Source organism: Cervus elaphus, chromosome 7 (assembly GCF_910594005.1).
Source record: "Cervus elaphus chromosome 7, mCerEla1.1, whole genome shotgun sequence".
Lineage (NCBI taxonomy): Eukaryota > Metazoa > Chordata > Mammalia > Artiodactyla > Cervidae > Cervus > Cervus elaphus.
The window spans coordinates 29,923,567-29,937,706 of NC_057821.1; the positions used below are offsets into that span (position 1 = coordinate 29,923,567).

The 14,140-nt window shown below is 36.6% G+C and overlaps 2 protein-coding genes across 2 annotated transcripts; both read left to right on the forward strand.

Moving 5' to 3' along the window:
- The first annotated feature begins 4,618 nt into the window (after positions 1 to 4,618).
- On the forward strand, positions 4,619 to 5,551 carry LOC122697802 (putative olfactory receptor 2B8). Its single transcript, XM_043908800.1, has one exon. The coding sequence runs from the start codon at positions 4,619 to 4,621 to the stop codon at positions 5,549 to 5,551; it is 933 nt and encodes a 310-aa protein (XP_043764735.1).
- A 7,134-nt stretch (positions 5,552 to 12,685) lies between these two features.
- LOC122697803 (olfactory receptor 2G6-like) lies at positions 12,686 to 13,618 on the forward strand. Its single transcript, XM_043908801.1, has one exon. The coding sequence runs from the start codon at positions 12,686 to 12,688 to the stop codon at positions 13,616 to 13,618; it is 933 nt and encodes a 310-aa protein (XP_043764736.1).
- The last annotated feature ends 522 nt before the right edge of the window (positions 13,619 to 14,140 follow it).

Consider the following 14,140-nt stretch of genomic DNA (forward strand, 5'->3'; position numbering starts at 1 on the left):
ATTTTAAAATTAGATGTATATATTTATATCTTATTTTTATCCATATATTTATAATTTTTGTAAAATATAAATTGCACCTGAATGGATTATTTTATACAAAACCTGACATACACCACCTACTTAAGAGACAACTATAGAATAACATTGGCAATACTTTAAGAAGTGATAATCCTGCTGTGTGTAGAGCATAATTCATTTTTGATACAAAGGCTTTTTTAAAATAAATTTATTCATTTTTATTGGAGGCTGATTGCTTTATAATTTTGTAGTGGTTTTGTCATACATTGCCATGAATCAGCCACACGTGTACATGTTTTCCCCATCCTGAATCCTCCTCTGACCTCCCTCCCCATCCCGTCCCTCTGGGTCATCCCAGTGCACCAGGCCAGAGCACCCTGTCCCATGCATCAAACCTGGACTGGTGATCCATTTCACATATGATAATATACTTGTTTCAATGCCATTCTTCCAAATCATCCCACCCTTGCCTTCTCCCACAGTGTCCAAAAGACTGTTCTACACATCTGTGTCTCTTTTGCTATCACGTGTATAGGGTTATCATTACCATCTTTCTAAATTCCATATATATGCATTAATATACTGTATTGGTGTTTTTCTTTCTGGCTTACTTCACTCTGTATAATAGGCTCCAGTTTCATCCACCTCATTAGAAATGAGCAAATGTATTCTTTTTAATGGCTGAGTAATATTCCATTGTGTATATGTACCACAGCTTTCTTATCCATTCGTCTGCCCATGGGCATCTAGGTTGCTTCCATGTCCTGGCTATTATAAACAGGGCTGCAATGAGCATTAGGGTACACGTGTCTCTTTCAATTCTGGTTTCCTCATTGTGTATGCCCAGAAGTGGGATTGCTGGGTGATATGGCAGTTCTATTTCCAGTTTTTTAAGGAATCTCCACACTGTTCTCCATAGTGGCTGTACTAGTTTGCATTCCCACCAACAATGTAAGAGGGTTCCCTTTTCTCCACACCGTCTCCAGCATTTATTGCTTGTAGACTTTTGGATAGCAGCCATTCTGTCTAGCATGAAATGGTACCTCACTGTGGTTTTGATTTGCATTTCTCTGATAATGAGTGATGTTGAGCATCTTTTCATGTGTTTGTGAGCCATCTGTATGTCTTCTTTGGAGAAATGTCTGTTTAGTTCTTTGGCCCATTTTTTGATTGGGTCGTTTATTTTTCTGGAATTGAGCTTCAGGAGTTGCTTGTATATTTTTGAGATTAATTCTTTGTCTGTTGTTTCATTTCCTATTATTTGCTCCCATTATGAAGGTTGTCTTTTCACCTTGCTTAAGTCTCCTGCATTGTGCAAAGCTTTCAGTTTAATTAGGTCCCATTTGTTTATTTTTGCTTTTATTTACATCACTCTGGAGGTAGGTCATAGAGGATTCTGCTGTGGTTTATGTCAGAGAGTGTTTTGCCTAGGTTTTCTTCTAGGAGTTTTATAGTTTCTGGTCATAGGTTTAGATCTTTAATCCGTTTTGAATTTATTTTTGTGTATGGTGTTAGAAAGTGTTGTAGTTTCATTCTTGTACAAGTGGTTGACCAGTTTTCCCACAAAGGCTTTATTTTTAACCATTCCTTAAAAGATTCGGTGGCATGCATGTGTACAAAACTGATGTTCACTAAAAAAAAACTAATGAATTAAAATTTTAATGAAGAATGAATGAAAAGGTTAGGTTAACAGAAAAACACTACTATGTAGTACTATAAAGTAAATTAAAAAGATACAGAATATCAGTCCCTATAGAGCACATGCCTGATATTCAATCCCTGGTGATGATATATAATGGAAAAGAATATTAAAAGAATGTAGATGTACATATAAGTTATATATGGGTCTTCCTAGGGTGGCTCAGCATTAAGAATCTGCCTACCAATGTAGGAGACATGAGTTCAATCTTTGGGTTAGGAAGATCCCCTGGAGAAGGAAATGGCAACCCACTCCAGTTTTCTTGCCTGGAAAATTCCATGGACAGAGGAGCCTGGTGGACATCAGTCCATGAAGTTGCAAAAGAGTTGGACACAACTTAACAGCTAAACATCATAAAATCATATATAAATATATATTAAACATACAAGAATATAAAAACTATATATGTATAAAGTTGGATCAATTTGATATACACCTGAAGAAAAAAACATTGTAACTCAACTATACTTCAATAAAAGATCTTTTAAGGTACTATCCAAATAATATTGACACATTATTACCTAGCTATATTTAATAATGTGTAATAGAAAGTAGGTGAAAGACTTTAACAGGCTCCAGAAACTTTATTAGGTGTAGAACTAAAGAATGCTCTCACAGATGGAGCTTCATCAGTCCTTTCTATCTGTTATCCAGTAGACTATGACAACATGAAAGTATCTGCTTTGAATACCTTACAGCAAAATGCCTGTGTACATGCACACGTGTGTTTACAAGGCATTATGCAATTGATTGTCTTCCACTGACAGCAGAAGCACAAGTCTCTGTGGCTCTCCTCTCTCCAGGGGCCTGTCTCTCTCTTTAATATAGTGATAGAAAGTTACCTGGGAAGAAAAACTCAAGACATTTGTGTTGCGTAAACAAGCTAACCACCATCCATCTGAAGAGAGCTTCAGATTAGGGGGGTTTGAGATTACAGGAGCATGAGATAACAGGAGAGACTGAGTTTACTGCCCACATGGGGTTCCTCCGCTGCCTGTCCTAGATCTGTGATCACGATTGAACTTTTCATCAAAACCCCCAAGAACCTCTACCCTGGATTGCCATTCTATCCAGAAGGTAGAACATACTCTCTGTTGTTTTCGGAAAAAAGGAAAAGTGCTCGCTTTGGCAGCACATATACTCAAAAAAAAAAGCAGAAAAAAGGAAAATTCATTTCAAAAGTTAAGAAATCTAGGGCTACTTGCCTTCCACAGTGAATGTAAGTAGTTTTTCAAATGTGCAACCCAACTTTGACTAATGATGAATAATTGACTACTTTCTCCTTTTGGCAGATGTAAATCCCCATATTTCACCTTGATTAACAATAGGAATATGAAAGAGAGAACAGGTTCAGTGTGGTCTGTTTGGAAAATATTGGTTATTCTTGCAACATAAATGCACAAGGAAAAAATTGTGAGAATGTAGAATTACATCAAGCAAAATGAGGCCACTCACGTGCTGACATTTTTCCAGGAGTCATTGAATATTTCAACAATACAGTTATTTTATTCTTCACCTAATAGTAGAGTCAAAGTTAGCCAGAAGAGGTCAATGTCAATTTTAGTGTATCTAGTGTCAATATTAATTCAGGGTTTTTATTTCCCCACCAAAATGCATGGGCAGATAGACAGATGCTAGCCAATGTGACCACCAGGGTCAGTTACTTCCTTTTACTCTAATTCTGGTAAAACAATCATACTCTACTCAAAATACATGATAGTTTTGTCTTAGCAAAAATTCAAAATCTAGCTGATTTTTACCTTGGAAGTAAATAAGCCACTTATTCTCTCTAAACTGGACTATGCAATAATTGCCTGAGAGTTGCTGTAATGGCCACGGGTTCTTGGAAGTAAGTTTTATTTTCTAGTGGAGATATTTAAGGGAAAATCAGAAATTTTCAATGGAGGGTTTATTGTGGTTTTTTATTACTTTGTTTTTAAGGGATTTGTTTAGATTTGATATCAAAGGTAAATGACTGCAACCATTTTGAAGATCTCTGAACTGATCATTCAGAACCACAAATTTTCATAACTTTGCAAGTTAATGGTTAAAAAGACACAGGTGAGTTCTAGATAATTTACTTGTAACGAAGTCAACACATTGTATTAGGTGGCTGAATTCGTATACTCTTGTAATAAAATGGCATTAAAGTAAGTGAACTGAGGGGCTTCTAGGGGCAAGAGCTTGCTATTTTAGGGACTGTAAAGTGGATTTTTCTAGAGAGTAATATTTACTCTCTAGAAAGTAAATACTAGAAAATATTACTCTCTAGAAAGTTGTCAGACTAGGGACTCAAATAGGGAGATCACCGAAGCTTCCTTTAACACTATTATCAGGTTAATAATTATTTGCTTCACAGAAAAAGAATGGATATTAATGATAACCATATCTAACACTTGCAATGTGAAAATTCTAACTCTTCTTGATTTGTCTTTAGGTCTCCAGTTCTGTGTATCCTGTGAGACTCTTGCTCTCTCAATATATTTTTCAACTTATCTTTTCTGTCTATTATCTATTATGTATCCATATGTGTAACCATTATCTTTCAATTTCTTTGGTTTTCACACTATGCACATTAATGGCCTGTATATTTTATCTTCAGAGAATTTGGGATATGTATCAAACCTGCTTTTGTATATGTTCAATTCTAATCTATATTTATATATTTTTTAAGCATTGGGTGTCTTCATGACATTGTATATTTCTTTCTGTATAACAAGTCAACATGTTACAGTTTTTATTTTGTACAATTTTATTTTGTGTGTTATTTCTCTATATAAAAATCAGTGTCTAGATGTTCACTTTACTCAGTTAGTTATTTTTCCACTGACTTTAATATCTGATTTTCTTCCCACAGGAAGCAAATAGAAATGACCAAGAATGGTGACTCACAATTAAGCAATGAAAAGAAGAAATGCTAGCACTCCGGCCGGTTTCATCTTACTGGGCTTTTCTGACCAGCCCCACCTGGAGATGGTGCTCCTTCTCGTCGTCTCTATCGTATACATTCTGACACTGATGGGGAACACAGCGATCATACTGGTCTCGTACTTTAACCCCAAACTCCACACGCCCATGTATTTCTTCCTCTCCAATCTCTCCTTCCTGGACCTCTGTTTCACCACCAGTGTTGTCCCACAAATGCTTTGGAATCTCAAGGGGCCTGACAAGACCATTAGCTACACTGGTTGTGTGATCCAGCTGTATGTTGCTTTGGGGCTGGGCTCCACGGAGTGCATCCTGCTGACTGTTATGGCCTATGACCGCTTCAATGCTATCTGTCGACCCCTCCACTATGGAGTCATCATGCACCCAAAGCTTCTCCGGCAACTAGCAGCCCTGGCCTGGATCAGTGGTTTTGTGGGGTCCACGGTTCAGACTATCCTTGTTTTCCAGTTGCCTCTCTGCAGCCATCATATGGTGGATGATTTCATGTGCGAGGAGCCTGCCCTGATTAAGATTGCCTGTGTGAACACAACCTTCCTGGAAAATGAGCTCTCCATAGCTTCTGTTCTCTATGTGGTGATACCTCTGGGGCTTATTCTGGTCTCCTATGGCTGCATTGTTAGGGCTTTGCTGAGGATAAAGTCTTCTGAAGGCAGGAGGAAAGCATTTGGGACTTGTGGGTCCCACCTAATTGTTGTGGTTTTGTTTTTCGGGACTCTAACTTCCATTTACATTCAACCCAAGAGCAAATACACCCAGAATTACAGTAAATTCCTCACCCTCTTCTACACTGTAGTGACACCCTCACTTAATCCTTTGATCTACACCTTGAGAAACAAAGAAGCTAAGTGGGCGCTACAAAGGTTGCTGGGAAGAGACTCAAGTTAGGGAGAAATGTGAAATATCCTCATGCAATCCCTCAGATATTAAGGATTTTTAGCATCATCTAGGTTTGGTTTTTCCTTTTGTTTGTAAAGATCACAGCTAAATCTCCTGAATAAAATGGTATGAAATTTTCTTTCAATGACATCCTAAAGTTGCCTACTCTATATCCTTCTCATATTCCTTTCCAGAAATGTTATGTCTCTTTTTTCTTTTGGCTGTTTTCTGAAGATTCTATGAATAAATAAATAAATATTTATAGTGGTGCATATGTATACATATTATAATTTTACAAATCCTGGAGTTATTGCTCTAGGGATTAACTAATGGCAGGGTGGATATGTTCATCACAGATCTATTTTCTCATCACAGAATAAATCACCTGCCTCATAGAGATAGAACTTTCTTGAGAACTTTCTATTGTTTTCCAGATCTCTCATTCAATAGTTCCACAGGCCATAACTGTTCTCTCCATTGTTTACAAACAAGCATAAAGGGCCACTGGAAAACCTACAATTACCTAACAGTTTTTCTTTCAGGGGGATTATTGATTCTTGTTCATTTACTAGAGGCATCTGGGACTAAGTAAATCCAGCGATATTTCTGATCTCTCCCACCCACAGAGAAAGCTTTGAAGAGATAGGAGCCATGAGACAGAGTATTTCTCATTTATACATCTCTTGTCCTCACATAATGGCTCTTAATCTCTTTTGATCAATTCTTTAACTCTCTATCCTGAATCTAAGCAAATATGTATTAGAATTTTAAGTATTGTCATTTAATCTAAATATCTATATTTGTCACAATATATAGATTTCTTTACCAAGACATGTATTTGGCCTCCTATATGTTATTCCCTTTTATGGATATCATAACTTTATAAAATAATTCTCTTTGTATTTAATATAAAGTTTTGTCTATTCTAATAACATACTTTATAATCTTGGTAAGATGTTCAACTTAAAAATGTTGACCTTAATTTACACATATCCACATAGCTATTTTTTTATAAAATATTATCAGTAGTTTATTGGCTTTAATTCTAGAGCCTGCTTAGATATACTTGCAACATGCTTTGGTTTTATAAATGGAGTCTGCTGTTTTCTTAAATAGAGATTTCCCTGGTGGTCCAGTGGTTAAGACTGCGTGCTTCCAAAGCAGGAGGCATGGTTTGACCCCTTATTGGGGAACTAGTTTCCCAAATGCTGTGTGCTGCTGCCAAAAAATTAATTCTTTTAATAGAGATTAAACCCTAGGAATCATTTTAACAAAGATAAATAATTCTATCTGGATATATTAATTTTAATAAATTAGTAAAGAATAGCAACTGTATTAGAGAAGAAAATAAATGATCTAGTTAGGAGGCATTGATAAGGTTAACAAGTGGCGTCTAAGTGAACTTTCTATATCTCTGTCCATAAGATAAAATTTTATTGACATTAATGATTAAAACTGGTTAGAGTCAAATCAAATTACTTCACTGATTGATTAGGACAGGCAAATGCTTACTAAGCAATAAGATTACCCAAATCATTTAAAATCTTATCATTTTAGTTATACAATAAAATTTTAAAAGCTATTGAAAATGATATCCTTATGCCCACACTAGGATAGAACATTAATACTTTCCATATATTCCTTTTGTATGTAGTAGAGTAATTTAAAAAATAAGACAAGTCTATAAGAAGATGCACTGTAAAAATACAGAAAAAGCATACCACGTGAATACTAGCCAATAAAGAAGACTGGCATGATCTTACTGGTATCAAACAGGGTAGCCTTTAAGGGAAGAACTATTATTAGGAAGAAGGGGAGACATTGCATAATGTAAACTATTTAGTTAACTTCAAACCTGTAATAATCTCTAATTAAAATGCTTTCTATCAAATAACTTTAAAATATAAAGCAAAACCTAACATGTAAGAAAGGAAATAGGCAAATTCACAGCCAGAATTGAATGGATAACTGGTAGAAAAGATATACAAACATAAATGAATCAGGATATAGAAAGTATAAACAGCACAGCAAAAATTACAAAATTAATGTAGTGAAAACACTGAAGGCATGAAGACATACAAAATTTTTCAGGCACACACAGGACATTTATAAAACATTTACATATATTGAATAATAAATGAATACATTTCATAATTTTAAAAGCGTTATTTTGTCTAAAAAAAAAAACCAAATGAGGCCAGAAGTCAGTAACACGGTGAACAAGGTATTAGTGCTCTTAACGTGTAAAAATTTCAAATATGGAAAATGGATATAGAATAATTTAAAATAAACCCATGTATGTTAACAAGCACTTTAGAATTATCAACCAATTTTGTTTCATCTGTTTAGTCAACTAAAGTTTCCTGCCTAATGTCTCCTTTTCCCTCTGCACGGGTTTGCCCTGGCAAGTTCTGAAACTGTGCTTATCAAGCTAGAGGCACAGGGGAACATCACAAGGTGGAAAGCAGGGACTCAGCTCAACCAAATCCCCACTGCAAGGTCTCAGATGGGAACAGGCTAAAGCTCAGGAAACACAGAATCTTTACATATAAATTAACTGTCACTCAACAGTGGACATTTTAATTACTAATGTGAGAATACTTTATTACTAAAAGTGGACACTTTTACCATTTGTAAATGACCAAAAATGTTATAGCACACTCTGAAGCTATAAACCAGGACCGAGAAAAGAACTGCTACATGCTACAGGCAAGATGAATAAAGGAATAAAAATATTGTTGTGTTTTAACCACACCCCATGAGTAGTCTCACCGTTAATCTATCAATGGGTAAACATGGACTGAGTTTTGCTAGGTGCCAGGTACTCTGCCAAGTATGTTACATGCGGTAACTCACTTATCACCTACCACCCTAGGACCTGACTGTTATTCCACTCACTATTGATTTGAAAAATTTATCTTCTAGAAGTTCAACAACTTGCCCAAGGAATTAGAATCTAAGTTGATCTGAATCTGGAGTCGATGATCTTATCTAAGATGAAATACTCTCCTAGGTATCATAGGAAATCCAACTTCCTTAGCATAATATGTATCAGTTCCTTTGTGATATGGTACTTTTTTAAATCTTTCAAGTGTATTTCTTGTCATTTTCTGTTACACTCTCGCTCCCCTAGATAAAATAGTTTAATTCCCTAAAAGATCTCTGTTTCTCATACTTTCATTAATTAGAACATGAAAGACATATTTGTGAAAGATGAGATTTAAGTTGGACTTTGAGAAGTATATGGTGTAATTTCCATAAATTTAATGAAAGGAAAAAATATTCAGAAACAGCTGGGTGTCTACTATTGAACATAAGATGAATGTCATGAAAGACAGGAGTAAGAATATGGAGAATCAAATTTTGTGCTATTTAGATTTTTACTTGATGTTAAAAAAGAAACAATATATAAAAAAATATCAATAACCTCACACATGCAGATGACACGACCTTTATGGCAGAAAGCAAAGAAGAACTAAAAAGCCTCTTGACAAAAGTGAAAGAGGAGAGTGAAAAATTTGGCTGAACTAAGATCATGGCATCCGGCCCATCACTTCATAGCAAATAGGTGGGGAAACAATGGAAACAGTGACAGACTTTATTTTCTTGGGCTCCAGAATCATTACGGAGAGTGGCTGCAATCATGAAAATAAAAGATGCTTGCTTCTTGCAAGAAAATCCATGACCAACCTAGACAACATGTTAAAAACCAGACATTACTTTGCTGACAAAGGTCTGTCTAGTCAAGCTCTGGCATTTCCAGTAGTCATGCATGGATGTGAGAGTTGGACTATAAAGAAAGCTGAGTGCAGAAGAATTGATGCTGTTGAACTGTGGTGTTGGAGAAGACTCTTGAGAGTCCCTTGGACTGCAAGGAGATCAAACCAGTCAATCCTAAAGGAAATCAGTCCTCAATATTCATTGGAAGAACTGATGCTGAAGTGGAAACTCCCAATACATTGGCGCCTGATACGAAGAACTGACTCTTGGAAAAGACCCTGATGCTGGGAAAGATGGAAGGCAGGAGGAGAAGCAGATGACAGAGAATGAGATGGTTGGATAACCGACTTGATGAACATGAGTTTGAGCAGGCTCTGCGGGTTTGTGATGGAAGGGAGGCCTGGCGTGCTGCAGTCCATGACCTGCAAAGAGTCAGACACAACGGAGCGACCAAACTGAGCTGAACTGAACTGAAAAGAGAAACAAAAGGCCCCAGATGGAGTCAGCTGTTCTGAGACCACTTCAGCAAACCAAGACCAAGTACCTAATTTAAATACACCATCTCCAAGCAATGTAGTCTTAGTCAGTCTGCAATTTTCTAGTCAGTACCAGTGAGGTAACCTGACACATAGACCCAGACCATTCCTCACATGCAAGTGACCTAAGCCTGAAACAATCCACTCTTTCCCCTTTGACATATAAATTCCTCCTGCTTTGTTCCGCTCTTCTCTACTTGATAAATGGGATGCTGTCCAATTCATGACTCATTCAATAAAACCAATTAGATCTTCAAATTTACTAGGTTGAATTTTTGATAGACAACTTCAGTATATGAACTTTATATTCAGATATATGCATGTATTATTCTACACATATACTTATATCCATTGTAAAAGTAAACTACACCCCGTGGATCATTTCACACAAAGCAGGAGGTACACCATATGTTTTAAAAGCAACTATTAAAAAATGCCAATTCTTCAAGAAGTAATAACAATGCTATGTGTGTGGCATCAATCTTTTCTAATATATAAAAACCTTATTTTTAGCTACTTCTAAGAAGAGTTCATGAATTTAAAATAGTCTCTCCCCTTTTACACTAGATACTAGACTCCACTTCTTCCCCAAGATTTCCTCTTACCCAGAAGTCTATAGATATATTCTTGGATCTTCATGAATTGTGTGTAAACTTCAAGCACATATTTACAGATATATGCATGTCTCCATATTATGTTCAAAAGAGTTTAATTAATAAAAATTTTAATGAATTAATTAAAAATAAATCTTTTAAGATACTGTCTAAATAACATTGACAATTTTGCACATGTGTGTTTAGAAGGTGGTGTGCAATTGTCTTTCAGCAGCAACAGAAGCACAGTCTCCATGGCTCTGATCTCTCCGGGGAATGTCTTCCTCTCTATTATAATGACGGGAAGTTGCCTGGGAAGAACTCCAGAGGTGTGTGCAGAGTAAGCAAGCTAACCACCATCCATCTGAAGAGACTTGAACCATGAGATGACAGGAAAAAGGGAGCCAACCAACTGCACACGTAGGGTTCCTCCACTGCTTGTCCTAGATCTGTGATCATGATTGAACTTCTCATCAAAATCCCAAGAATCTCCACAGATGGATTGCCATTCCTTCTGGAAAGTAGTACTTTGCTGTTTGGGTGGGGGAAGAAAAAGAAAATCAATTTTAAAATTTGAGGAAATCCAGAGCTACTTGCCTTTAGCAGCGAACAAAAGCAGTTTTTCATGTATAAACTGACATTTATTCTTAATTATGGAATACTTCCAAGCTTCATCTCTTTGCAGATATAAATCCTTTTATCCTCATCTTGATTAAGAACAGAAACCTGAAAGGGAGCGATACCAGTTTCAGTGTGGTGTCTGCTTGGAAATGGTTGTTTTTCTTGTAAGATAAATACACAAGAAAACATTCTTACATTGTAGAGTTACATCAAGCAAAGTGAGACCACTCACCTGCTGTCTTTTCCCCAGGAGATGTTGGATCTTTCAAAAGCACAGTTGTTTTACACTTTACTGAATAATAGAGGAAATTTAGCCAGGTAAGGTCAATGTCAATTTTGGTGCATCATAACACTTGGGGTTTTAATTTTACCACCAAAATGCGTGGACAGATAGAAAAATGCTAACCAGTGCGACCACCAAGATCAGTTTCTTTCTTTTGCTATAGTTCGGGAAATAATTATCATCCTCTATGCAAAACACATGAGAGTTTTGTCTTGGCCAAAATTTAAAATGCAACTGATTATTACTATGGATGTCAAAGAAAATGAGCCACTTATTTTCTTTAAGCTGGACTGTGCAATAATTGCCTGAAAGGTGCTATAAGGTGAGGAATTCTTAGAAGTAAGTTTAATTTTCTTGCTAGAATAATTAAGGGGAGATCAGTAATTGCCATTGAGTGGTTTTGTTGTTTATTCAGTTGTTTTTAAGCAACTTGTTTAGATTCAGTCTCCAAGATAAATGACTGTACCTGTTTTGAAGACTTCAAAATTGACCATTCAGAAGTACAAATTTTCATACTTGTGTTTCTTAATCTTTGCAAGTTAATAGTGTAAAGACACTGATAAATTCAACATAACTTACTTGAGGGAAGGTCACTGGATTGCATTAGTGGCTAAATTCATGTACTCTTGTCACAAAACTACATTAAAGCATGTGAACTATTCATGTCATATAGGGTAGAGCTTGCTTTTTGGGGATTGTAAATAGAATTTCCTGGAGAGTATATTCACAAAATAGCAGAGCTGTGACTCAAAAGGGGAGATTCAGAAGTTTTCCTCCAACTTACTGTATCAGTATTTATTTGCTTCACAGAAAAACAATGAATGCTAATGTAATTATCTCTAACACTTTATTTTTGAAAATTCTAACAATTCCTATTTTGTTCCATGTTTTGAATTTTTTTTTGAATTCTATATGCCTTGTTTCTCAGACTATTGCTCACCCAGTGTATTTCTCAATATTTTTCTTTTATATCTGTCATCTATCATGTATGTATATATGTAACAGTCATCTTACTTTCCATTTCTTTGGTTTTTCACACTATGCCCATTGATGGTCCGTGTATTTTGTCTTCAGAGAATTTGGGATACTTCTCACATCTGTTCTGGGTTATTCTCTAAAGTCTATTCTATGTTTATACATTTCCTTGCAATGCATTTGGTGCTTTTAGATTCTGTGTGTCTCTTTGTAACAAGACAACCTTTGATACTATTTATTTGCATAATTTTATTCTGCTATTTCTCTATATTAAAAAAAAAAAACAGTGTCAAAGGGCTTATTTGACTTAGTGCTCATAACTTAGTTTGTTATATTTTTTTGGTTATGCTATCTGACTTTCTTTCCCACAGGAAGAATATAGGAATGACCTGGAATGGTGACTCAAAATTAAGCCATGAAAAGAACAAATGCTAGCACTCCGGCAGGTTTCATCCTACTGGGCTTTTCTGACCAGCCCCACCTGGAGATGGTGCTCCTTCTCGTCGTCTCTATCATATACATTCTGACACTGATGGGGAACACAGCGATCATACTGGTCTCGTACTTTAACCCCAAACTCCACACGCCCATGTATTTCTTCCTCTCTAATCTCTCCTTCCTGGACCTCTGTTTCACCACCAGTATTGTCCCACAAATGCTTTGGAATCTCAAGGGGCCTGACAAGACCATTAGCTACACTGGTTGTGTGATCCAGCTGTATGTTGCTTTGGGGCTGGGCTCCACAGAGTGCATCCTGCTGACTGTTATGGCCTTTGACCGCTTCAATGCTATCTGTCGACCCCTCCACTATGGAGTCATCATGCACCCACAGCTTCTCCAGCAGCTAGCAGCTCTGGCCTGGATCAGTGGTTTTGTTGAGTCCACGGTTCAGACCATCCTTGTTTTCCAGTTGCCTCTCTGCAGCCATCACATGGTGGATGATCTCATGTGCGAGGAGCCTGCCCTGATTAAGATTGCCTGTGTGAACACAACCTTCCTGGAAAATGAGCTCTCCATAGCTGTTGTTCTCTATGTGGTGATACCTTTGGGGCTTATTCTGGTCTCCTATGGCTGCATTGTTAGGACTGTGCTGAGGATAAAATCCGCTGAAGGCAGGAGGAAAGCATTTGGGACTTGTGGGTCCCACCTAATTGTTGTGGTGTTGTTTTTTGGGACAATAATTTCTGTCTACATCCAACCCAAAAGCAAATACACAGGGAATTACAGTAAATTCCTCACCCTCTTCTACACTGTAGTGACACCCTCACTTAATCCTTTAATCTACACCTTGAGAAATAAAGAGTTTAAGTGGGCACTAAGTAGGTTAGTGGGAAGAGATTTAAGCTAAGGAGAAATGTGCTCACGCAGTCCCTCAGATGTTGGGAACTTTTAACATCATTTACTTCTGGTTTCTCCTTTCACTTATGAGGATCATAGCTAAACCTCCCAAATATATGGTGTGAAATTTTCTTTTAATGACATCCTGACATTACCAATTCTAAATTCTTCTTATTCTCTTCTCAGAAATGTTGTGTGACTTTTTTTCCAGCTATTTTGTAAAGATTCTATTAATAAATAAATATTTATATTATGTGCATATGTATTTGTATTATGCTTTCATAAGTCTGAAGTTACTGATATAGTGATAACTAGTGACAGATACTCATTAATGATAATGATACTGTTTTGACAGCTCTGCTTTCTCATCACAGAAGAAATCATCTGCCTCATCGTGGTAGAGCTCACATCATAGCTACAGATACGGGGGGTTACCTGAGACCTTCCTATCACTCTCCAGGTCTCACACTCAATAGTTCCTAGGCCGTATGTGTCCTGTGCCTAGTTTATATGAAAATGAAAAGGTTTGCTG